This window comes from Petromyzon marinus, chromosome 3 (assembly GCF_048934315.1).
Source record: "Petromyzon marinus isolate PM22_M1 ecotype Great Lakes invasive population chromosome 3, UKy_Petmar_22M1.pri1.0, whole genome shotgun sequence".
Taxonomy (NCBI): Eukaryota; Metazoa; Chordata; class Hyperoartia; order Petromyzontiformes; family Petromyzontidae; genus Petromyzon; species Petromyzon marinus.
Window position 1 is genome coordinate 6,168,738 of NC_133669.1, and position 27,357 is coordinate 6,196,094.

The 27,357-nt window shown below is 48.1% G+C and overlaps 1 protein-coding gene across 1 annotated transcript; it reads left to right on the plus strand.

The window, feature by feature from the left end:
- The first annotated feature begins 1,014 nt into the window (after positions 1–1,014).
- Positions 1,015–27,117, plus strand: LOC116952579 (receptor-type tyrosine-protein phosphatase O-like). Its single transcript, XM_032972060.2, has 13 exons — positions 1,015–1,437; positions 9,914–10,071; positions 10,561–10,629; positions 11,406–11,438; positions 12,657–12,738; positions 14,078–14,168; positions 14,768–14,844; positions 16,067–16,201; positions 17,329–17,460; positions 18,971–19,131; positions 20,158–20,353; positions 21,218–21,308; positions 24,963–27,117. Exons 2-13 carry the CDS (start codon positions 9,977–9,979, stop codon positions 25,037–25,039), a joined length of 1,239 nt encoding a protein of 412 aa, XP_032827951.1. The 5' UTR covers positions 1,015–1,437; positions 9,914–9,976; the 3' UTR covers positions 25,040–27,117.
- Positions 27,118–27,357: the final 240 nt, after the last annotated feature.

The window sequence follows — 27,357 nt, forward strand, 5'->3', positions numbered from 1 at the left end:
CATCTATGTCTTTTCAATATCTCTTGTGTCAATCGTAAACATTCGCGTTTGCCCTAATTCAACAGTCCTGCACATATGCATGTCTCAGGAACGGAACCCGCTCGTAAGTCGAGGACTGCCCGTACATCACACCCACACTCATTTGCTCTGACACATACTTGCACACGCCCAATATGAATGCATGTTGAACTTCTTTCGCACCGTACGTAACCAACCGTGATAATCGGAGGTGCGATTAGCACGGTTGGCTACGCACATGCGGTGGGCTACACAACACACAATTGCTGCTCACGGACCGACCATACCTTCACACTCCCAAATGCACACAGGTACACTCACCAGACGCTCTGTCGTGACATCTCGCTGTGGATTTCGTCATTTGCAAGGTGGAACCCAACATTAGTTTCGACCGAGGAACCTCCCAGGGGGGGGGGGGGGCAGCACCACCCACTGCTGACATGCCCTGCTTTCCGATGCCCTCTCATGCCCCTTGCCCTGGAATATCATTCTCTCCCCAGCCATGCCAGGTCCTCGCGTTCCCTTGCGCTCACCGGCCCCTACAAGGCGCAACAGGTGAGTGTTGTTCCGGGGGGGCGCACTCATTGCACACACAAAGTGCCCGCCACAAATGAACGACGACGCCTCGCTGATCTCGCCATGGAGCGGAAACCGTCATCACGAGAACTCTGCTCATCCTCGCAGCAGCAGCGGCTTTTGGCTGCTGGCCATCGAACAAAGACGGCCACCGCTTTCAGATGCGCTTCTGGGGCCGTCTGGAACGCTCTCGCTTCCAATATTAGGAAGCCGCTGGAGCTATGTACTTTTAAAGATAGATTGAAAACCCATTGCTTTGGAACTGCTTTTCGTGTTTATTTTGTTGTCCTTTCCCCCACGCGCCTCCGATTAGCACGGGTGGCGACGTGCGGCGCGAAAGAAGTTCAACACACGTACAATACGTACAAAGCGGCTCTAGCCCTGAGAATGGCCGAGGGGGGTTGGAGCGGGAGTGCGGCTGGGTTCGCGTTCGCGGCGGAGATTGCGGAGGTCTGGCAGTGCCCAGATAACGCAGTAAAATATCAGGAAGTTGCTGCTTCTCACACACACACGCACGCGTGTGTGTGTGTGTGCACTCCGCGAGCGGTTTATTCATGGACTTGGGGTAATATGGTGGCCGTGACTGGATTTTGTAATAGCATGAATGCAGAGTGGAACAAGTGTTTGTTGTTGTTTTTTCGTTCACGGTAATAAATAATAAAGGCTCTCTCTGCCAGCGCTAGGCCAGTCCTTTATTTCACTTCACTCTTGAGGTCGTTTGGGTCACCGTTTAAAGTTGTGCGCGAGGGAGAGGCACCGGCGAGCAAGTGGCGAGGCGTGGGGCAGAGACGGTGCTGACAGCTCGTTCAGCGGACCTCACCGTTCACTGTTGAATTACACCAGGTGAGTCTAAGGTTTACACCGGGTGAGTCTGCGGCCAGGTGGCTTATCCCTCACAACGGGCAGCTGCTGTAGCAGCAAGCATGGGTTCGCTCGGCGACACGACGTGAGTTTTAGCTCTCACGTGCAGAGACGTTCAACGAATGCTACCGTAGCTGTTAGCGTCAGGAACCTAACGCGACACTTCTGTTTTCGGCCTTTGCTTTGCATCTAAGCGAAGGTCACAGTCTCGTAATGCGGCGGCGTAGTGTGTGTTGGTGCAAAGGAATGACTGGCCATCCGTGAAGAAGAGCTTTATAGCTCATCGGATTCCTCCAGTATAAATATTCTCATTCTGACATAATACAAGGTTTTTGGGGGTTAGATCGCGTGCATATATAGATGTGTCATTAAACCCGCCACCACGCGACACAGCCGACTAGTAAGGTTTGTCACGTCAACAGAACGTGGCCAATTCGTCACTAGTACAGCACACCGGTGTGTTGGAGAGCCAAGCCACAACATTTACAATCCGAGTACGACGTTTCGCCTGCAATTTCAACCAGAGAAGTCCCCTCTGTTTCGTTCCTTAAGCAGAGGGGGTAGGTGTGATGACGTGACTTGTGCTCTCTTCTTTGACCCTCGCATATAAATAATGTATTCATTATCTGAATTGTAAACTACTGAAAATAAATTCATAAAGGTGTACAGTTTGGTTGTGGGATTTTCTCTGGGTCCTTCGGAGTTAACCCTCCACGTGTAGAAACACGCGTTCAGAGTATTTGTCTGCTGTAAATATTCACGCGATAAGCCACTTCGTTGAGCTGTCATTTGTGGTCAGGTCGCTTCTGAAAAATAGCTACATAGATAAGTGGGCCTTACCTGGTAAGAACAAATTGTTTAGTTTAGTTTGATTATACATCTCATCTCTTCCAATGTTGCTGTAAAAAATGGGATAATCGGTGCAATCCTACTTGGTAGATTACCTGATATCACAATGGGATATTCGGTGCAATCCTACTTGTTATCTTACCTGATATCACAATGGGATATTCGGTGCAATCCTACTTGGTAGATTACCTGATATCACAATTGGATATTCGGTGCAATCCTACTTGGTAGCTTACCTGATAACACAATGGGATATTCGATGCAATCCTCCATTCAAACAAGATCGGGAATCACAATTGCAAGGCTCAAGTCAGGGCTGAGACTCGGGAAGTCAAAGTGTAGAATTAAAATCTGGCATTCACAAGGCCATCGCTGAACACGAGGCGATGACTCACAATGCCATGGCCAAAACTAATGTTGGATCTCCCATGGCGGCTAGGCCAAATAAACAGGAGATTAATGGCAATGCACGGGATGTTCATTGTTTATATTATCGCTGTCACTGATAGGACCAAAGCACCCAAAATGTGCCTGATCTCATGAGATTTTGGAGACTAAGCCAGGTAGAGGCTAAATAGTGCTTGGACGTGCGACCACAATGCACAGTAGGTTGTCGTAGGCTCCTGCGGGGCTATGTGGTGGGCAGCAAAGAAATCACCATTGTTGTACTGTGCTGTATACTCTCACGTCTATGTTCCCCAAATTTCAGCAATCCACACGGGCCAGCTGGGAAAAGAATGGTCAAACAAACCCCATGGGGAGGTTTCTCATCCAGCAGTGGATTGAAAAGGGGGCTGTACGCACGCGCACATCACAGTGACGTACGCAGCGCAATGCTCATAGAGCAACGACTTTGGGAAACCTGCCATTGACACGAAGAGCACAGGAATCAGATTTAGCCATGGTTGCAATGTGTCAGACTTAGGTTGTCAGCATGTATGAAATAAAGCAAGTTGATTTCAAACACGTGTTGGCTCCAGTGCCGCCATGGATAGCAGAACAAGAAATATTCGCGTTGTATGAAATGTGTTTCCCCATCAAATTCTGGGGGGGGTTTTCGTGGTTTTAAGTGCAAAAGATGCAATCTGCAATGGGACGGGGTTTTTTTTGCTCTGTAGATGTTTCAATCGCTTGCCTTAGCTTTGCGCTTTCGCTATTGAATACTCCGGATTTAGAAGGTCTTAATATCCCTTATGTAAGCAACAGGTTAGCCATGGGTTATTAATGCGCATCCTTCGCGTCTTTCGAAAGTAATTTAGTTATGGAAGACTAATATTTGTCCGTGGAACGATTCTGGAACATTGTGCAGTTGAACCACAACTGCGGTCACTTGAACGGAATGAGCCTCCGTTTAACGAACATTGACACGTGGCCATGGTACAATGGTCAGCACACTGGATTTGCCAATCAGAGGTCATAGGTTTAATCTCCGTTCCATACGGCAGTTGAAACAATGTTGCAAGATTTGTTAAATTCCGAGCAGTGTGAATTGGGGCAGCACATTTTAGTCGATCGGTGGGTTGGGTGTGGTGGGGGTTAAAGTGTGGGTCACCTCCACCTCTTCCAAGACGTCTGGCTAGCATAGAAGAGTAGGCCAAAGACCATGCACAGGGGCTCTCTGTATATAGCTGCCTCGAGTGGCAGGTCCCTTCCATCAGCAGTGGTGTGAGCAAGCAGTTGCAGGGCTGCCCCTTTACTTAACACCAGGAAGTGCACATTGGTTGCACGTACGTATGTGAGCTTCCTTCGCACCGTACATAACCAACCGTGCTAATCGGACGTGCGATTTCTGTGTAGAGTGGTTCTCGGGTTTATACGTTGTAGCCCTGCACAGAGGGGCAAGGGTGACAACAAGAACAATATTCTTGGTTCTTTCGGTAAAGTCACCACGTAGAAGGGAAACAATAAAAATATAAAACAATAAAATAATACAAATATAAAACAATACAATTCTCACGACGTTTCTACTGCAACACAAGCAATCATCATCATCAGGTGTGAAAACCACAGCAAGAAATTTTGAAAAAAGTTGGCGGTTTTTTGAACGTTTTTAACGTAAAAAAGCGCCAACTTTTTAAAGTTAAAAAAACCGCCAACTTTTTTCAAATTTTCTTGGTGTGGTTTTCACACCTGATGATGATTGCTTGTGTTGCAGTCGAAACGTCGTGAGCATTTTATTGTTTTATATTTTTATTATTTTATTGTTTCCCTTCTACGTGACTTTACCGAAAGATCCAAAAATATGAATCCCTGCAGTCACGAAAGCTTTAAATCAAAACAAGAACATTGTATATTTGTGGAGTTATTGCTACCTGGCCAGAGAGCATGGTTTAATACGCAGCGAACTAACTTCTTGAAATCAGTTTTGTTACTATTTTGGTGAGGCAACCCGGTCTCTTTGTGCGCGTGTGCAATCATGTAGACACATTGTTCTACGTTCCTACGATTTTATGCACACAGATTATGTGAGTCTTTCTATCATCTTTTTTTGTATTTCAATGTATCGAACGATTTGCATATCACTGTCACACCGCGATTATTGTTCCCCGATAAGTTTCCCGTGAACACTTTGTTTCCCTCACGAAATATGTACGCAATGAGAATGCTTAAAGTTTACAATTGCAATTAAAGAAACAAAAATAACAGCAATTACCCATTCAATTAATGCTTCGTGAAGTGCTTTCTGGAGTAGTGTGTGCATTCTAAGTATTCTAGATTGTGGCGTTACAATTATTAATTATAACTATTGTGGGCAGACTTCTGTTGCCTGCTCGGCAGCTGAATAGCCATTAAGCAAACTTCATTCGTTCTAAAGTACATCAAAGGATAATAATGAGATTTTTTAAATGTGATATGCAATCACAAGGTTGAGCTAAAGTGATATCTCCATAACCATATTGTGCCAAATACATATCACGGCAACCCTACTTCTTTATATAATAAAATATGCACACAGCCAATACGGTTCCTTCACATATCACAACGCATCAGCCCCACGGCCTTCTGGGAGTGAATAATTTCATCATTAATCAGTTCAAGCAAAACTCGGGACCAGCTTCGACATTCGGTGTTTCATCAGCAGTCAGGTTTGTTTGAATCAATGCTGGTGAACTGTCACGTTTTATAGGCAAGATGCCGGTCCCTTGTCATCGACAAAATTACACGGACAATTGCGACATTTCTTCCTGCACCGACAATTGATTCTGTGACACTGCAAGGTTCCCCTCTCGCATTCCGATGTTGCCACCACAAGTTGCGCCAACTCCTCCCGACCGAGTGTGTTGGCAGTATTGCGGGGGTTTTATGTTTTCCGTGGCCTTGGCGTGGCATTGTAACACCAGCAGACTCTGCCGCGAGGTGCTTGGTGGCGCAACTGAAGATGCACGTGGCCTCCTCTACAATTTCCCTCACCTCCTTTGTAGCCCCCCACCCCTCCCCCCGAGTGTCCGGGCCTCTGCTCGCACAGTCTGCACACGAATTTGGGCGCTTTCTAAGGCCTACGATCGGTGCCCAGCATCCCCACAAATGTTGCACGTGATGATCCTTGCGTTCATGCCAGCACCTATCTCGATTGGCCACTTTCGCAAAACTCAAGTATGAGTAGCTCGTTGTCAGTTCGGTTGTTAACATTTCCATAACCATTGTCTGAGTCACAACTCTGTCCCTAACCAGTGTAGGGTTGTTTGTGAGGGGTGGGGGGTTGGGGTGTTTACCCTTAATAGGTCTTGGGGTCGAAGTTTCCACTGAACATTGTGTTTTTATATATATACCCAGAGGAAGAAATGTTTTAGGAAATCAATATGTTTTGCTTTCAGACGGCCCCGCGCATTATGCCCCCACGAACATCTTCGGGCTGCAGCTGTGAGCGTCGGGCGGTTCGCCATCCGGCAAGGGAGTGGATAAATATAGCGACGGTGTGAGGAAGCGTGGAGCGTGGGTGAGGGTTGCGACGAGTGAAATCACGCGAGCCTGGAAATGCCGCTTGCCCTGTGGTCACACCGTGAATGCACAAAGACGTCCCAGGTTGCGGGCGGGGGAGTAACTTTGTCTCTCCTCTCTCCAGTTCAATGTTGGCCGCATGACGGCGTCTCTCGCACGGGCACCGCGAATTTCGCGTCGAACGGGGCCAGTTGGACTGCACCTCTCTGCGTTGTTACAGTCGATACGTCACTTCGACGTGGAAGTAATATCGGTTCAATATCGCGCGATTTGGATAAAATAAAATAACTGGACCAAGGCAGATTCTGATTCGCTTCAAAATGATAAAATATCGTTTTCCGACCGGGTGAGATATGTCACAGTTTGGTTCTGTATTATCTGGTGTAACCCCAAGATCAGCGCACCTCCGATTAGCACGGTTGGCTCCGTACGGTGAGAAATAAGTTGAACATACATACATACATAAGGCCCACTGCGGTTTTCGTTGTGCCCGTTGCGATAGGCAGCGGCGGGGACGGGTGGCTGGAGGCTCAGCATGTTCACCAGCTTGCACGTTCAAACGTCGCCTGTACGTACAGCAACATCCCTCGAAGCCGGGACTCGGCTCGAGAGAGAGAGAGACAGAGATCGCGCGCGCAAGGTCACCAACTAGCAGAGCACGTGCCAGGCGACTGATGCGATCGGTGAATCTGTGCAATTAAATGTTTAGACAAAAGCCCAATACACAGGAGAGGAAATGTTGACCTCACTGGCGGTGCACGTGGGAGAGTGGCACTGTTGTCCTCCTGCTATACTTTTTTTTACCTTACCAGGTAAGGCCCACTGAGCTATGTGTCTCTTTTTCAGAAGCGACCTGGCAATCAAAAACGACAGCTCAACGAAGTCGCCTGTCACGTAGACAATGTCTAGCAGCAGCCAAATACTCTGAACGCACGTTGTTGATTCTAAATGGGGAGGAAAAAACCGGAGGGCCCAGAGAAAAAAAATCACGTGACCACGGGGAGAGACACGCAAACTCCAAATACAGGGTGCTTTAAAGAATGTTAACACTTACATGGGACTATCGTTTTTAATGGGAAAATAATGGAGAATGCACTGTAACATGATGACAAATGTATGTTAACAGCTTTAAAACGTCAAAGAGTCTCCACTTGTACGCCATCATTGTTAACACGTGCCTGGAATCTTATCCAGGTGGTCTCCAGAGCCCAGAGGCATATTTCTTGTGGTATTGTTTTAAAAAAAAATTGAAGCACCCTGTACAGAGCAGGCGTCAGGAACTGGATCAAACCCACGACTCTCTGTATAGCAGGTGAGGTAGTTAACATCTCGCTGTGGGTGAACCCGTGCAATCAGGCGAGCCTCGAGAGAGCTAGTCGCAACCTTACGCTCTCTCGTTTTTGTACATTTGTAAAAAATATAATTATTTTATTTCCAGGCGTGTATCGCTTAACGAGAGAGATACGTTCCGCGCAAAATTGCTCGCTAAGCGAAAACCCGTGAAACGATCGCCGTTTTCCCCATTGACTCCTGAAATAGCAATTATAGTTTTAAAATAAAGTAAGAAAACATCAACTGAAACACTTTCCGCACATGAAGAACCACAGTGCTTGCTGGTGCCTGACATTTAGTGTGTGGAGGGAGCAGCAGGGGCCATGCAGGACCGCCGGTTCAAATACCACTCGTCACTGATGTTAGCCGCGACTTCCTGTCCTCAGCGTCTGCGATTAATTAGCACTGCCACCCACCCATTCACAGTGCCACCACGAGGCCCCCCTCCCCCACACCACGAACAGCTGCGGGCCGTCGTGCTCCCCCTCCCGCCACGGAACGCAACATTGATCGACCGGTCTCCGCTCGCTAAGCGAACATTTTGCTCGTTCTGGGAACAAATTGGTCTAAATTCAAATTGCTCGTGATGGCGAATTCTCGCGGCACGCCTGTATTCAGAAATGTATTGGAGCCTCACTGTGGGATATCTCCACCATCTATGCCTCTGACTGCTCGGTGACATTTTGAATTACGATTCACGGCAGTAAGTTAGCGAAAACCCCTATAATGATCGTGCACAACGCTAATACTTTCCGATGATGATTTGCGAGTAGAACATGAGCCGAAGGGTCGCTGAGTAAAGGTCATCGAATGGTTTAAATGTATTTGTAGGAACATAAATGTCAAATTCCATCCTGATGTTGCTTGGGTTTAAACTACAGTTGGCAGTTTGAGGCAGCGTGTATGTGAAGGATTGCCAACGATTAATATTAGAATTTGTTTAAGGTGTAAGAATGTTGGCTATTCTGTACTGTTTGACGTTACGGGCAGCAGAGGGCAGAGCAGCAAAATTCAAGGTTGTGCTCCCCTCGTTCACCAACCAGTGCTGACGAGCATGACGATGCATGGTCACATAACCCCCGTTAACCACCCGGCGTGGAGAGACCCTCATCCAGCAGTGGATTGACAAAAGGGCTGTCCATGTATGTGTTTCGTTTGACACTAACTTTTCCATGTGCCAGCAAAATGCTCATGTTTTAGAAATGTGGTGCATGAACCTTCTTTATAGAGCTCGGTAAAATAAACTGGACCTCTGCATTACATTTTTGGATTGAATTCGTTTCAGCTCACTTTATTAATTATCTAAGTACATTCACATTGATTTTATTCATATTGCTTCTCCAGTCCTGTAACATATTTCTTTTTCAGAACTAAGAGACCATCTACACATTTTAGTGCTTAATAAACCAAAATCAATCATGCTAATAGTGAAAATAGGATAACCACAGAGCAGAATTTCCATATTCTGTTGGAAGCTTCACGCTGAAGTATAACACATTTAACTAGGCCAATGTTTAATGTTTGCAAAATATTGTTTTTTAGGAATGATGATGGTCACATCTACCGTTAATGAGGATGATCATGGCCATCATTACTGAATGTACAGGTTCATCGATGGGCCCAAATATATATATATTTTTATAATTAACTACGTCACGTGTTTTTTTGTATGTCGTCCCACCAAATTTGGACGATGCTTTAACATCAGGCTACCAAACAATTGCAACAGTCCCGGTTGCAAAGGGCTGTCCGGCTCATTGCGTAAGCCTCAAGGGTATCATATCATCGGTATCATATTCTTGGAGGCAGCTAGAGTACTTGCATTGGGGGTGTCAGCGGTCCTGACTCAATGCTGCGACATGAGCGTTAATCACTCCATTAGCGACCGGTAATTTTCAAATTATCTGGTTAATTTTGCATGTAATACATGTGTTGATTGATTTTATTTTATCATTCCGCAACACCTTTACGCATCTAAAATGATCACTTTTCGTCTCGAACATATTCAACACTGGCCCCGGTCTCACCCTGACGCAATGTTTTTTTGTTAAAATGTATTTGATTGTTGGGAAAGTGGGAGTCGGGGGGGGGGGGTCCTGCATTGGTATACAATAGCCGATTGCGGTGGTGTAAAGTGTGGGTATTCCCACGTCTTCTAAGATCTCTGGTCAGCATGTGAAAGAAGAGGCCAGATATGGCTCTAGATGGACTCTCCAGAGCTCACTCTCGTGAAGGCTCACCCAGCAGCGATGGCGTTGGCAGGCAATTGCAAGGGCTGCGCCTTTATCCTCTCAATGTTTTCTTTCACCCGCCTTCCGCGCACTTTGTTGTTTTCCAGCGCCACGGTCCCTCCACCGAGTTCCTTCGATCCGTCTCTCTTCACCGAGGTCCACGACGTCACATGGAGCACATCGTGGTCTCGCTTCTGTTCGCCCTGACGGCGGGGGTCATCGTCTTTGCTGCGGCAGCCGTGTATTTGCTGCGGAGGATCTACAGGTGTCGCGCGCGTACAGGCATCCGCACTCGGTGTTTGCAAAGCTCGAAGCTTAGCCATGACCCCCACGTTTAGGTAGAAACGCAACATTATTGCATAATGGCAGTTCATAATGTTATGAATATAGACACACGCTTGAAAGACTCTTTGTTATTCGATGCTCTCAATTACAACGTCGTAGCTTAATTCCTCACTTGTACTCTACACCATTATTGTAATTCACCTTAGTCCGAGTTTAGGCCAGCCTGGGAAGCAGAAATCGGCCCAGAGAATTCAGGCTCTCGCCCGCAATGCCGACTAACTCGAGTTGACGAAAAATATTGGAAATCCGCGAACTAGAACACGTACTTAAGTGCTGCAGGCTCGTGGACACGCGGCATTAGTTCCTCGTCTTAAAGGAGACATCGAGGTCATTCGGGCCCACGAGTGAACGGGCAGTTAGGTGTGCTGCTGATGAGAAGATGGACATTAACCTCCGCTGTTCTTCGCAGGGTCCGTGATTTGGGATACAGCGGTGTGCGCCAAAGCGGAAACAAGTGGATGATGTCCAAACGTGGGCGGTGAGATTGCGGCCATGGGGCGATTCCTTCTCACCAAATGTTGCACCCAACTATAAAAGAACAACACCGTCACTCGCACGCACACCCATTCATAACCCCTACAAAGACAAGAATTCCCCCTCCCTAGCCTCATCGACTGCGGGGGGGGGGGGGGGGGAGGGCGGAGACGTTAGCGAGCACCTATTAATGTACTATGTATGTTGAACTTCTTTCGTGCCGTACATAGCCAACCGTGCTGTTTGGAGGTGCGCGGGGGGAATGACAACAAACTAAACAAAAAATCGTCCACGTTTTCCCTCCTTGTGGCGCGCACCACTGTGGCCTGAAATTAAATGCCGGCACAGCAAATCCCATCCCTGAAGTGCATTTGTATATAAACACAAATGCAAGCCTTGAGCAGCCTTTTTGGGTAAATGCTCTTAGCGAGCAACCAATGAAGGCCAGCATGGCGCACGAAGGGCATGGGTGGCCAGTGCTGATGTCCATGCACCACGATAGGGTCTCATCTTAGGATTCGCGGTCTTCGGGGTCGCAGTGGACATTTCCACGCGGCAAGGTAGGGAATGCTGCCAAGGCTACTCGGGTTGGAGTGCAGTGCACCAACCAGTGGACTGGCCGGACGCACAACATTCGCACTCAAGAGCATGTCATGAATTCAATACAGTATTGCAGCCATAACATCTGGACATCATACGATGGCTGTGCCTTTAAACAACACTAAACCATGTTGTTTTATTACATTGAGACTGAATGGATGGCCTTGTTTGTCCTTACAGGAGCGTGCATCAGAAGATATATCCCATAACCAGGTAAATGCATCGGTGGGGCTGAAATACGCGTGACTTTTGTTTCCATGAAAAGGAATTGTCCAAAATCAGGAGCGCACAAGGTTGCCACGAGCGGAGGGCATGGTATAGGATCAGTCGCGTAACGAGCGTGGGGGCACATGGAGTGCCTTGGCCACCTCGCCTCGGGTGGCCAAAGCTACAAGTTGGGGGCCCCTCCCTCGGCAACCACCATGACTTCTGTCTTCAATAACAGCGTCAAAGAACAACGACATTTCTGTAATGATGTGACGAGGCAAGAGGAAGCAGCGATATATAGCCCAGGTGCAACCGTGCGAGATAAAATCGAATATTGGGCGCCCCACGTGACCGATTTCCGCAACCCCTCGTGAGCGGACAACGTAGTGACTACGTCACCGTCTAGGATGGGTTCGCTGATCGCACCGATCAACAGCGAGCGGAGAGACCTTCGCACTCTCTCGCCGGGTTCCGGATCCAAGAGGCCTCCTCGTTGCCCACAGAGGCTCCGCTTGAATGCGAGCGGTAAAGAGGTTTGACGGGGGGGACTCGTACCCTGGCCACCCGGTGCCACTTTTGGTGGCAATGAGGCCAAGCGTAGCTATGCGAGACACGATGATAATATGAGGCTTTGAAGGGCACGGTGAAAGAGAGAGGATTGAGGGGAAGTTTGGTTGAGGAGGTTGAATGTTCATTCTATCCCGTGTTTGATTCGTTTTTGGGAATGGTGGGAGGGGGTATTGAATTATTAATGCTACAAAATTCACTTTGGGCGTTAATCAATCTTACGGTTAAAATATGCAGCTGCCATGGGAAATATTTTTAAGCCTGGATGAGCGACCCCGCTAAAAAATATTTTAACCTGGGCACTGCCCCCTTCCTCAAAAAAAGTTAAACTCTTATTGCATTTTGCAGCAGCGCTGTTGGTAACCCTAACAAGTGGCTCAGTATCTCTGTCTGTATGTCTGTGTTTCTCCACGTTTATCTTTCTCACTGTCTCTCTCAGTCTCTCCCTGCGTCTGTCTTTCCGTACCAACGTGTTTTTTTGGATGCTCAAAATAACTAAACAATCGCGTTCATCGGTGGCCCTGACGCAGTGATGTGGATCCCGTATAATCTGTTGTGGAATGCATTCTTTTATCTCTCCCAAAGATGACGTTTTCCGCATTAATTCCTCTTTAATTTTCTTTTTTTGAATGCGCCCATACTCCGTGTGGATCGCAGCCCAGTGAAATTGGTGGATTTTGAGAGGTACTACAAAATAATGTCCCGTGACTCCGGGTATCTCTTCTCGCTTCAGTTCGAGGTAACGCACCCCATTATCAGCATCATCAGCATCATCATCATCATCATCATCTTCTTCGTACGGCTGATGTTGATGGAGAGCAACGACTCTAATTTCACATCGAGGTGGCTGAGCCAGATTATTGCGTCAGGAGTAGCGGAGTGTATCGCTGTGATGATGTTGAATCGGGCATTGGGTGCTTTTGTGCTACATGCTTTGTTCTCGGTGGCCGCAGTCGCACACTGCACAGTTTTTCACGTCCCACGTGTGCGTCGGGTATCCGCATCTGTCATGGTTGGTATGCGAACGCAGTTTAAGGTTGTGACCCCATGAGCTTCGCGGAATGCGAGGCACGTTACATGAGATCCTGGTGGATGGGGAGGGTTGCTTCGTTGTGGCGAATGCATATGGGGGAGCGATGAGCGACAACACGGGAAACCAGGGTGTTGGGGTCCACTTGAGGGCACCAGCGATGCACCATCGTGTTACGGCGTTCAGTTGGACGTCGGCAAGTCGAGTGTGTTTAACACGTAGGCATTCGCGACCAATATTATTCATAGTAAAGGTTTTTGGGTTAGATCGCGTTATTTATAAATGTGTCGTAACCCTCCACCACCCGACACGGCCAATCAGCAAAAAAGTGTCACGTTGACAAAAGACAAATAGTTCACTACTTTAGCCCACCGGTGTGTTGAAGAGTGAATCCACAACATTTACAATTTTTGAGTACGACGTTTCGCTGGTAATTACATCCAGCATCATCGGGCAATTCGCCAGAATAATGAAGCTCTCCTCTTAATCGCTCTGACAGCTGCAGGCTTAGTGCGGCCTGGATGTAATTACCAGCGAAACGTCGTACTCAAAAAAATATAATTGTTGCGGATTCACTCTTCAACACACCGGTGGGCTAAAGTAGTGAACTATTTGTCTTTTGCCAACGTGACACTTTTTTGCTGATTGGCCGTGTCGGGTGATGGAGGGTTACGACACATTTATAAATAACGCGATCTAAGCCAAAAACCTTTATTATGAAAGTCGAGTGTGGGCTACTTCTGGTCCGTACTGCTGCTCCGCAGCACCTGGCTATGGAGGACACAAGGGGAGCAACCGATGGTGATGCTCGCCAGCTTTGTGCTTGCCACTCGAATCATCGCCCACGCAGCGAGTCAGAACGGGTTGGTGAGAAGAGTGCAGGCCACGAACCAGTTCAGATATTTCTCACGGGCCAGGAATCAACTCGGCTTGCCGGATTCAGAGCACAGTGCCCTAACCACTGCGCCACCGCTCCATCTGCAATATCAAAAAACAATCGATTAATATGTTTTCCCTTTCCATGTGCCCCCCCCCCCCCCCATCGCAGGCTTTGAATACAATGGATCACTACTTTCTACACTCGGATGCATGCCTTCCAGAGAACAAGCACAAGAATCGCTACGGCAACATCCTCCCCCGTGGGTGCAGAGCCGTATTTTTAATTTCCCAACTGGAGTCCAAAGCATTTAGGCATTGACTCCGTTCTTTCCGTCCGTCTGTTACGATAACGCTCGTAAATGTGTTACTGTTAGGGACCCTCTTTAAACCTGACATGATCGAAGGATTGCTCAAAATTTGGGAACGACGACGCCAGAGGAAAGAGAACGATTTTTATATTTACACCAGCGTGCTGTTACCCTGGCAGCTGCCAGCCCCGTTTCCGTGACGCTATTTAAATACTTGCGAGGACAAAACTCACGTAAGAAAGTGTCCCCTAGTCCATGCGTACGCATGACTTTTCCCCAACGTGTATGGATTAGTTTTCTCTTTTTCTGCAATGTTATTGCAAGTGCGCTTTCGGTGTGAAATTACGAGACGAGGGTTCCCTTTAAATATCTTAGAGAGCAGTGGCACCCTTCCCCCCCTGCCCCCCCCCGCCGCCACTTGTGCCCCCCCCCCCACCCCCCCATGTTCAACAACGGCCCACGGAAGCGGATCTCACAGGGCTACTTCTTCGCGTCGAACTTCGGCAACGGCGCTTGTTCATCAACGTGTCCGCAACTGTGTGCGCATACAGGGAACTATGGGCGAGTGAGGCTGAAGACCTTGGCTGGAGTCCCAGGGTCAGACTACATCAACGCCGAGTTCATACCGGTCAGTGCTCGCGTTTTATTTTTTATTGCGATCCATGCTTCGCTTTTGTTCTTGTACGTTCGTGATACAAAGATCCCCCGTATAGAGCCTTTAGCAGGCTCTTCGGGCAAGGGCTGTTAGAGAGCCCGAAGTTAACGGCATCATTCAAACTGTTTGTACAATTAAGCGGGGGAGGGGGGGTGGGGGGTGGTGTGTGGGGGGCTTGGGCAGGACACGTCGCTTAGAAGGGATGACGATCAATAGGCTGGGGAATTATTGCGGAGTGGCAGCCAAGGTATGGAACGCTTGCGAGAGGACGTCCACCGAGGCACTGGGGCGATGAGATCGGCTCGTGAGCCGGTGCTGGGTGGCTGACTACATTGACCGGTATACAGGAGGTCGTTAGTACGATCCCGACCCTGACGATGCCTGCTGTATATATGGAGTTTGCATGTGTGTCTCTCTCTCTCTTTCTCCCCGTGGTCGAGCGGTATTTATTTCTCCGAGTCCACCGGTTTTTTTCCCTCCACATTTAGAAACATGCGGTCAGAGTATATGACTGCTGTAAGTTTCCACGCAATAAGCCACTTCGTTGAGCCATCACTTGTGACCAGGTGGCTTCTGAAAAAAGAGCTATGTATGGCTCAGTGGGCCTTACCTGGTAAAAATAAAAGTAGTTTAGTTATTTCGTTTACTTATTGCGTCGCGGGATCGTAAGGGACGGTGGCGGCTTGGCGAGAGGTCTCGATCCAGCAGCGGAACGACCATGGCTGACGATGATCTCGACGAGAGAGCGCTTCGAGGACCTGAGTTGAAAAGTGAAGACGGTTGTCATGATTGCGTCGACGGTCACGACTTCACACCGTCGTCAGCGCCGCTCCGCTCTCGATTCCACCGCAACCACCCCCCCACCTCCCCCGTCTGTTTTTTTTTACCTTCTGACATTTAAATCTTGACGTAAAGCTTTCGCGACTGCAGGAATTAATATTTTTTGGGTCTTTCGGTAAAGTCACGTGGATAGGTTAAAAGAAAAAAACAAGAAATAACAAAATCTACATTTCGATCACAACACAAGCGTTCGTCATCAGGAACGCTTGTGTTGCGATCGAAACGTCGTAGTTTTTTTATTTTATTATTTTTGTTATTTTCTTTGAACATATCTACGCGACTTCACCGAAAGACTCAAAGAACATCCCTACTGGTATTTCTTCCCCCCTCCTCCCCCTCTCCCCCCGGTCGCTAGGGTGTCCACGGTCCCAAAAACTACATCGCCACCCAGGGCCCCCTGGCCGAGACGCAGGGAGACTTCTGGCGAATGCTGTGGGAGCAGCGCGTGCGCCTGGTCGTCATGCTCACGCTGTGCGTGGAGCGCATGCAGGTGGGCGCGACTCCCAAGCGGGGGTTCGAGATGGTCGCGCGAGTCCGCCTCGCCGACGTTCCCGTTGCGTTTCGAGGCGCGTGTCGCGTTCATTTCTAAAGCCCTTCCCACGCACCGCCCCGATCAGCGCCGTTGGCTGCTCACGACGCGAACGATGCTCGACACGCGCAGACACACACACACACACACGCGCACTAGAGGATTGTGATTCGGCACGCACGCTCGTTTGGACACGGCTGTTCATTGCTCTTACGGTTTGTAACATTTGCCGGTCGTTTCGTCGTGTACCCTTTGCCCCTACTGTGACACGTTTAAAGGGGGGCACAGTGAACGCATGTAAACGTCTCTGCAGGTGGCAACTCATTGGGTTATTTGGCGTGCATTTTCACTCCACGTTTTTGGGAGCTCCCTCGAGAACTTCGATTTGTCGAGGAACCCTAATGATAATCTCGGCTTAATGACAATTAAAGCAATCGCGGTCATGTTTGTCACTATTATAGTATTTATATATTTATATATATGATGCCGCTTATACATGTACTGTGCAGCCCTTTTCTCAAAACAATGTTGGACGAGGGCCTCCCCACGCCATATGGGTCACGAGAGGCAATCACCCATACTTCACCGCGCCGGTCAGTGCAGGTTGGCGAAGGGCGGGCGGAGTAAACGCGAGAGCACAGAGAGTGCGCTACAACAAAGCACGTGCTGTCTGCTGCGCACCGTGTAGCCCCCGCCCCAGCCAGCCGACAGCAACGCGACGTGGTCGCCCATCCAAGCGCTCGCCTGGACGGTGCATGGATGGGCAGATGATCATCAGGCTCAACCTGGAGATGGGGGGGGGGGGTGTGAAGGCAATATCGTGTCGGGCAATAGCTAGGGTGCCGCCGCCGCTACCGCTGCGGCCGTCGGTTTGTAACTCGAAGCGCGTCCCCCGGCAGACCAAGTGCTCTCTGTACCGGCCGCAGACCAAGTGCTCTCTGTACCGGACGCAGAGCAAGTGCTCTCTGTACCGGCCGCAGACCAAGTGCTCTCTGTACCGGACGCAGACCAAGTGCTCTCTATACCGGACGCAGACCAAGTGCTCTCTGTACTGACCGCAGACCAAGTGCTCTCTGTACTGACCGCAGACCAAGTGCTCTCTGTACTGGCCGGAGAAGCTGGGCTCCGAGGAGCATCACGGCGACGTGAGCGTGCGCGCGCTGGGACGGGCCAAGCGGGGCTGCTGGGAACTCCGCACCTTCCTACTCCGCTCGCTCGTGGTGAGCTGCGCGCGGGATCGGCCGCGCGCGCCTCCGATCGGCGGCGGTTGGCAACGTACGGCGCGAAAGAAGTTGAGCGTGCTTGTCGCGACGGGCGCAGCGAGCGTCGCGGGGAGAAGGGACGCACCTGGTGTGTCGTCCGTCAGCTGCCGATTTGGAATTCAGAGGTTGTGGCCTAGCTCTATGAACGATGGTAAGGATGTTCGAGCTTATTTTGTTTTGTTACACGGGCGATCCCCGTTTCGCCGGTGTCCCGGCTATCTTACAAGGGGGATCCGTGGTGGGTGATCACAGCAACATCAGCAAACAAACACAAAACCGTGGACACATTCGTCAATATTGCAGAGAACGAGTACAGGCTCCCGAAGGAATGTTGCACAGCGAACAAACGAGGTAAACGAGACACGAGAACAAAATAAAAACAAAAACGCACACCGTTGTTTCAATCATAACTTGGACCGGCCCCGTCGACGCAGACGGCGTTAACCGCTAAGCGCGGTACGTGCGATGTGTTTAACAATCATCGGGCGCGTGCAGTGTGAAGCGAGTTAATTTGTATTTAAATGGGAGGAGTAAAAAAATTGGTAAACTCGGGAAGATGTCGCGTGGTGTGTCGCGAGGACTGTAGTTTAGGAATCCCTGGTTCAAAGGGTTTGCGTTAATGGAGCCGATTAAATAACAGGGACTCCTCTACTTACGAACGTTCAGAGATACGCACAAACCTGTCCGTATGTCCAGTTGGCTGTTCGGACCGCGAGTCGTAAGTTCAACCGCCGCGCGATAGATGGTGGTGGTGGCATCTACATTTTCAGAACAAGAAGAACCAGCGGCATCTACGTCTACAGGAGAATATACAACTTGTAAAGCCATTCCCCGTATTAAGTGTGCATGCCGTACAACATGTTTGGAGTCTACAGGAGCTAAATCTCATACCTGTCAACCCCTTATCAGTGGCTACCTTATTACAGACCAATTCAGACCTTAATGATCACCCCGTGCCCCTTATAAATCTCAACGTTCATCCAACAAAGTCCCATCATAAGGCAGAAACACAAACACTTTTTTGTTGTTGCCCATATTGAAACGGCTGTACGCCGTATGGACCTGAAAACCAAATTTCCCTGCACAAGAATACGGGGTATAAACTGTTTGGGTTAACAGCTATGACAGTTCGACTTGAGAACAAATCGACTTACGAACAGACCTCTGGAACCGAACTCGTTCGTAAGTAGAGGCGTCCGTGTGGTGGGGCTGGGGAGTTGGGCAGCGGATCGGGGGAGGGGGGGGGGTGATGCCGCGTGGGGGAGGCGGGATACTGGTTGGGTGGAACTTGGCTATGGAACTTTGAGTTTGGACGCAGGGAGGAGGCGGTAGAGACTCGATAGAAGAACACATTTTGATTAGCCCGTAACCCCCGCCACCCACCCCTCTCTTTCAACCCTCCCTGGCTCTGACTTTGTGCAACCCTCCCCTCCCCCCGGTAACACTCTCTGGACAAATTGCACAACAGAACGAGCGGCCCGAGTCGCGTGTCCTGTGGCACTACCAGTTCACGGCATGGCCAGACAAGGGAGTGCCGCTGGAGGAACACACCGGCGGTCTCGTCGACTTTGCTCAGGAAGTGCGGAAGAAGTCGTGCGCGTGGAAGGCGCCGATCGTCGTGCACTGCAGGTGGAAGCCTGCCCTGCCCATGCCTCGCATATCCCGCCTCACTCACTCCCGCCTGCCTCACCCCGCCTGCCTCACCACAACTCACTCACCACAACTCCCTCACCACACCCCACCTCTCTTCCCTCCCTCACCACAACTCCCTCACCACAACTCCCTCACCACACCCCACCTCTCTCCCCTCCCTCACCCCAACTCCCTCGCCACAACTCCCTCACCACAACTCCCTCACCACAACTCCCTCACCACAACTCCCTCAACACAACTCCCTCACCCCAACTCCCTCACCCCAACTCCCTCACCACAACTCCCTCACCACACCCCACCTCTCTCCCCTCCCTCACCCCAACTCCCTCACCCCACCTCACCCGACCTCCCTCACCTCCCTCACCTCCCTCACCCATACCACCTTGCCATCTCTTTTACATTGACCCGTCTCAAGTACCTGTGGTTAATGCAGACATGATTCCTTGCAAATGGTTTTTGTTTTGTGTTTGAACATCTAACACCTGTTTTATAGTCAGAAAGGGTAAAACCTATTCTTATACTTTGATACTGGAAAGAAAGGTCCCATGTTGTAGCAGTAAATGATTTGGTGCTGTTTCATAAAGGGTTATACAGGCAGTCCTCGACTTACAAACACCCGACTTACGTTCACCCTCACTTACGAACCGTTCGACTTACGAGCAGGTCCCAGGAACGATGTTCATAAGTCGAGGCTATGTCAGGGATTACTCACAAGCAAATACATTTGTGTTGTTATTAAAACAGTGTGTGGAGAACGGCTTCTGGAGCGAGCATTCAGCACGGCCAGTGCTTAATTTCAACCGGAACAGTGAGTGTGTGATGCGCGAATCGCGCTTAGGGTGAGCCAGACGTCCTTCCTTGAGGAAAGCACTTCACTGTGACCCCCTCGCCCGCGAGTGAAACCCGTCGCTCGCAATGATGCGCGAGCGCCTGCATCGTCGAACAAAAGCGTCGAGCGAGAAACCACGGCCCCCGCGCGTGCCCGTGCGTGCGACCTCGCAGCGCCGGGGTCGGCCGCACGGGCACCTTCATCGCGCTGGACCGCGTCCTGCACGGCCTGCAGGCGACGTTCCCCGGTGCCGCGAGCGTTCCGGAGGGGTGCTCGCCCGGGGGCCCGGTGCGCGCCCAAGCCGCCGTCGACCTCCTCGCGCTGGTGGCCGAGCTGAGGCGGAGCCGCGTCAGCATGGTGCAGACCGAGGTGCTCCGGCTCGCGAGCCCGGCGGAATGTTGACTATCTCGCCCGGTGCACGGGAGGTCGTGCGTTCGATCCTGACCCTGACGCCTGCTGGATATTTGGAGTTTGCGCGTGGATTTTGCTCAGTGACATGAGTTTAGAGCATTCGGCTGCTGTAAATGTCCACGTGATAAGCCACTTTGTTGAGCTATCATTCGTACGGCAGGTTGCTTCTGAAAAATAACTGAATATTGTTGCTCAATTGGCCTTGCCAGGTAAAACATTTTTTAAAAAATTGTTTAGTTTAAAGAGATTCAGTTGTTTTTTTGGAAGCACTGTACAGCTGTGGCCAGTCACATATATTATATATATGTATGTTTGCGTGCATTGTGGTAGTGCAGCAGAACCTGGGTGATCCGGGTTCGATGCTCGCCCACGGTCAACACCAGTGATGATTATCTGAACTGGTCCTGGGCCTCCTCTAGGTCAACTCAGCCTCAAATTAGTACCTGGTGCGTTGTGTAAACATTGCCACTAGGGAGACAAAGGCGGTCAGGCGTGGTGCTGGTCACCTACCCCCTCGCGTCCCGTACTGGCCTTCATAGGTGCTCGCTAAGAGCACTTTTCCCAACAATATCTTTAACTGTCTTTGTGCTGACACGGATGTGTTTAACTGCCCTGTGCCCACCAGGAGCGCAATAGTGAATACTGTCTTAAATCATTTCATCTCGTGATCAAATTATTTTGAGGACACTCAAACCACAAATATATTCCAACCTGAAGAACACGAACAATTGTTTACTGTTGACAATGTCGCTCTGCTTATGTGCTAACTAATCAATGTTTATCTCTGTCTCTCACTACCGTCCCATTCCACTTCATATCCAGGAGCAATTCGTCTTCCTGCACCGTTGCATACTGTACATTTGCAAGTATCTGCTCAATCGACAACAACGTGAAACCGACAGCTGTGACTCAGGTGCGCTAACCATTGTGAACTTCTGGCTTACGTCTTGACTTAAAGCTTTCGTGACTGCAGGAATTCACATCCTTTGGGTCTTTCAGTAAAGTCGCGGAGATAGGTTCAAAGAAAATAACAAAAAATAATTGTAAAACAACTACGACGTTTCGATCGCAACGCCAACGCTGTGTTGCGATCAAAAGCTATTAATATTTTTTGTTATTTTCTTTGAACCTATCTACGTGATTTTACCGAAAGACCCAATTAATATTCTGGCTTACGGGTCACAAAAGATATTCATCATCATCATCATCAGCCATGGTCATTTCGCTGCCAGATGACGGCCTCCTCAACTCGAACCCACTTTTCACAATCCCACGTTGCAAAACAGCCCAACACCAAAGACAAAGATCCCCCGTATAGCCTTGGCACAGACTGTTTGGGGCAATCGCTGTTAGCGAGCATCACCTATGAAGGCCGGGCACGTTACACGAGCCCCACCACTTAGCACCTGCACACAGGCTGACTTCAGTCATCTCCTCGGTGGACGTCCTGTCGGATGTGCAGTGGAGACTCCGGTATTTTTTTAAAAATAATTTTGGTTCATGGTAAACGAGGCCTCACCCGTAATTGGTTCGTCACGGAGACCGCTCGCTTGATCTCGTGATTCGCAACAGTGTCGGAGGATTGCTGGGAAGCGGTCGCAGTCATCAATTTCTCTGCATCCATTGCGAGATCATTAAGAACATATATGCCTGTTTTGAAAGTGTGTATTTTATTAAGCGTCGAAAATTTAATTTGCAAAACGTTAAACTTTCCAGGCGTTACACGATATCGGTCAAAATTATGGAATTTGTGCATTTCCCTAGAGATTTCGTTTTTAATCTCCGCTGATCTCGCACCGTATGTGGGAAGTGGTGGAACCCCAGGGATTGCGGTTGGTTTTTGGTTGTTCTTGAGACCCGGTGATAACGTCCACTCCTTGCAGCGGGAGTTTTGAGACTTCTCGTTTTATGTAACCTACATTTGAGTACATACAGAGGCAGGTTTGTTTTTAATCACGTTCCACCATTCTGCTCGTGGTTTCCGGACCACATTTATATGCTGAAAGCTATTAATATTTAAGCATACCAAGAGGTTGTGATCCCATTTGTGAGCTGGGAACAGCGTTGTAACCGGCAGGTCGTGAGGTGGTAGCGTAACTGCTTAGCGAGTGTGCAGGCGGTGCAACTGCACTGTGGCCCACGGGACTGGGCTACGATCATCACAGGAGTAGTCGACGAAGGCCCCGTTGCGCCAACCACAGTGTCTACTTTTCACCGCATTGTAGCAGGGCCGGATTAAGGTTCTTGTGGGCCCTAGGCACTTAAGTTTCGTAGGCCTTCAGTGATAACTTTCTAAAGTTGGTTACTGCTGCTGCCCCATGCTACTACCGCCGCTGTCATTCACTTGTTGTATTACTTGGTCCAGCCGCTGGACAGATGTTGTTGCTAATTTTGCGATGAACAAATCGAGAAAATGTATCTCACCTTATATGAAAAAAACGATGAACATTTACATGACTCTGCCTCTTTGCATCTACACCGTGCTTATCCTTTGCTATATAAATATATAAGAGAAGATATCTTGGTTACATTTTTTTTATCATACAAACGAAAACAAACGTGGCCAAAAATGTTTTTCGCAGGACCTTTAGTTTTTCACAGGCCCCAGGCACAGTGCCTCACTGCATTGTCCATGAAATAGAAAAGGCTCCCAAAGCAAGGTTAGCTCGGTGTCACGATAGATCCGAGTCCCTGGGACTGCCGACTGGACGGTGCCATGATGGACACGGTCGAGATCCACTCTTTGCCTGGGCCGATAGAAACGGGGCCAGTGCCGGATTAAGCTAGCGCGGGGCCTGTAGCATATGTTATGAAGGGGCCCTAAATTAAAAAAAACGTAAATATTAGAACACATTTTTTTACTTGCATCGTAAAGTAATTGTATATATTTTATTTTCTATGCAGCCAGATAATACGACAAATTTGCTAACCTTAAACACCCAGTCGTTCATAAAAGTTGAGGGCAGTATAGTGCTATAGTAATAGAGCAAGTGCAGAATCACTGAACCGGAATTGATAGCTTGAAAGCGTTTAGTGCGGGGCCATTGAAAGTGCGGGGCCCGTAGCTGCTACATATGTTGTAGCTACTACTAGTAGTAGCTACAACATATGTACATATGTACATACAACATATGTTGTATGTACATATGTACATATGTTGTAGCTACTACAACATATGTTGTATGTACATATGTACATATGTTGTAGCTACTACTAGTAGTAGCTACAACATATGTAGTAGCTACATATGCAGTAGGATAATCCGGCACTGAGCGGGCCACGGAGTGCAGCGATGTGATCGTTCGCAATCCCTGCGACGTGGGTCAAACGGACGGACTCGCCTTGAGCGGATGATGCCATCGATGGCAGGAAGACCGTTCCTCGACGAGGCGTCTGCTTTGTGACCAAAGTCGTACAATCATCCCTCGCACAAGGGCCCATGCCAACCACGCTCGTGAGAATCTTGATTTGTTGTGTTTGAATCATGAGCTCTCTCAGCGTGTGAACAGCTCACCATCCGGTCTACTTGTCATGCAACCTTGCTGCCCTGTCTACTTTGAATCGATTGTAATTTAGTCAGTAATTTTATTATTATAGTTTTAGCCGATTCGACGACAACCAGTGAAATTTTAGTTGAGTCTTCGCGTGTGGATTTCATTTAGTCATTATCTTGAGTCTATGTGACTAAAGCAGTCAAAAAATAAGGTAAGCCAATCAGTGAATTCTGTAAATATATGTCTATATATAAACAATCAATAACCATGTGCGGTATTGGTCTATTGCAGCTTCTAATAACGCGACTAAACCATCTAATTCCGCGTCTTCGTTCATTCAGACTCGTTAAATTCATCTCGTCAAAGTCACGCGTTTGGTCTGTGGTGGGTGGCAGTCATAGTCATCGTCACGATCGATTGATTTTCATCCACACGCAGTCGTCACCGACGAACCAAAAAGAAGCCAAACACTTTATTGACGGACTCTTGGTTCTCTCGGTAAAGTCACGTAGGTAGAAAAATAATAATAATAATAATAGATCACGACGTTTCGATCGCCACACAAGCGCAACCGTTTTCAGGTGGGAGTGAAGACGGTTGCTTGTGTGACGGTCACGAAAGCTTCAAATCTAGACTTTATTGACGGTTATTTTTGGCAATAATTTCATGAACATATTTAACGCTGTTGATTTGAAGCTTTCGTGACTGCAGGAATCCATACTCTTTGGTTCTTTCAGTGAAGTCACGTAGGTAGAAAAAAATAATAAGTCACGACGTTTCGATCGCAACACAAGCAATCGTCATCAGGTGAAGCAGTTTTCTTGCTGTGGTTGTCTCACTTGAAGACGATTGCTTGTGTTGCGATCGAAACGTGACTTTACCGCAACAACCAAAGGGTATACTTAATGCTGCTTTGATCAACGGACCGCCGTTGGATCTGTGTACAGCGCTTCGTCATCATCTCTGCTGTCTCCCTTGTGGCCGTGTGTTGTGCATTCCCTCCTTCAAGTGCTTCGAGCTAACCAAGGATGAGGTGGGGGGGTCCGTGTGTGTGTGTGTACCCTGGCCTGCAGATACTGCCACCCACGAGGCAAGAGCAGAAGACGTGGAGGGTTCCATCCCTCTCAAGGAGCTTGTGACCGACTCGTAATTATTGTTCGTGCTGCACTTTCACACGAGTTTGGTTTCCATATGTGCTTATTATGAATGTACCGTATATACATTCGATGGATTACAAACTTTACTCGACTGTAAATTGACTCCACTAAGAAGGCAATATTTTAGATGTAATATAATAAAATATTATTTGGTGGCACTGCGTTGGCAGTGGTGCAATAGCATAAATAACAATAATACTTAACACGTGTGTTAATAACACTGACCTTAAAGGAAAATATATAACAGGTATTGCCTTGAGCAATCGCACTTGCTATTGAAGGGCCATGTTCTGAAACGTTGCCTATTATCCATTTTACTTTTAAAAACCAAATTATTATTGGCAAGTGTTTAGTTTTTTTGTATAATAAAATAGGTTGTCCAAAATAATTGCAAAGTTAAGTTCAGCTTTGAATTTTTTTCAATAAGTCAGTATAAGCTAATTTTATTTTCTAAACATTAACCCACACAAATACTACGTTGAGTCTATTTCTCAAGAGGCCTTCGGTGAAAAAAAGTGAACGTAAGCAAGTGAACACTGTAATTGTGTGCAAAATGTATAAAAGTGTTAAAATTACACAGTAAAGATTAATCGATAGAGAATACTAAAATATGGAAACTATGTAATGTGCAAAGAAATACAACTGAAAAAATGAATTTAATAATTAAAAACAATATAAACTTAACGGTGTAAAAAAAAAATCTGCCACTGCTGCTTTGTGTCCAACAATCCGGCTACACATTCAGGTGACACCTCCATTTTTGCGAGGTCACGAGACGCACGCTTTAATCGACTCGATGGGCACGCAGGATCCAGACCTGGGGCCGCAATAGAGTAAGTAAGATAGTGAGGGGTCCAATTTAAATATATATATACAATTTGGCCCAATCAATGAAGAAAACGTGCTGCCAATTTGCTGTGAGGCATGGGTGTGGTACAACCTGGCAACCGATTTGAAAAGCCACGCGAGCGGGCGTAATGCACGTTTACAAACACGCTTTTCGGTGTTGTCAGACAATTGCTGAGGCTCTATGAACATATAGTGGGGGTAATTCAATAACAATTAACAATACATCTGTAAAAAATAAGTGTGGAAACTACCCTGTGGGGCTTAAGAGAAGTGGGGCTGACTCGAGAACAGAACGTTTTGTTAAGGACTTTCAATATAGCGGTCAGGAAAACGCTATTGAGTTCTGTACATGGAAGAATCACGAACCCCCTCTCCCATACTTAATGGTTGAATTCATTAGACCCATTCTCAGCACTGGAGCATCTGATCAATAAGCTCAGAGTCAAGGAAGAAGAATGCACACGTACATAGGATACATTTTCAAACCTTAGACCAGTCTTAAATACGTGAGCCCAGAACGGCAATGACCTGGCCAAAGAAAATCCCTTCCTACCCCCGCCTGCTCTGATGAGCCTGGTGTGCCTGACCTCGTCGATGTCCCTGGTAACGCCATCCAGAACGTCAGGATGTTGCAATATATGATGTGAGGGAGGATATGGAATAAAACAAATTATGGATGAAAAAGTTACGGAATGGCCATTAACACATCTTCCACAAGCTTCCCGATGTCCTGATGTAGAGCGCCACCCACATACCACACATACTCTGATCCACCTCAAACCTGCCTACGTTCCTGCATATGCTAATTATTGTAAACTCGATGAAGGACCCTGTTAAACGTATGGCTGGAAACCAGAGAAAACATTCATGTCACTCAGAGGTGTCGCATTCACGGGTTCATGAATCCTCTTGCTGTCCCGCCTGGCAGGCCAGCTGGTAGGACCGCATTAAGGTTCTTGTGGGCCCTCGGCACTTCCGTTTCGTAGGCCTTCAGTGATAACTTTCTTTAGTTCGGACCGCTGTCACTCGGTTTGTTCCACGCGGTACTTCGTCTAGCCGCTGGACAGATGTCGTTACTGCTGATACGTTCATTATGTATTTTGTGCCATAATTTGACGGAAACACGCTTTGTGCCGCCGATGAGCAGATTTAATTTGAAAACCCTGCCTCTGTATATACGCTGTGCCTATCCTTCCCAAATAAATATATTTATTCAAGATAATATCTTGGTTACTTGTTTTTTTATCATACAAACAAACAAAACATGGTCAATTTATTTTTTGGTAGGCCCTTTTAGTTTTCGTTTTGGATAATACGGCCCTGTCAGCTAGTTTATTACGTGAGAACCACGACAGCTTGGAAATCCCCCCTAAATAAATGTGCGTTTGAAAACTATCGACTGCCCAAAATGTGAACTTTTAGGCTTTAATGTCAATGGTGTCAAGGGCCTTTTGTCAGATGA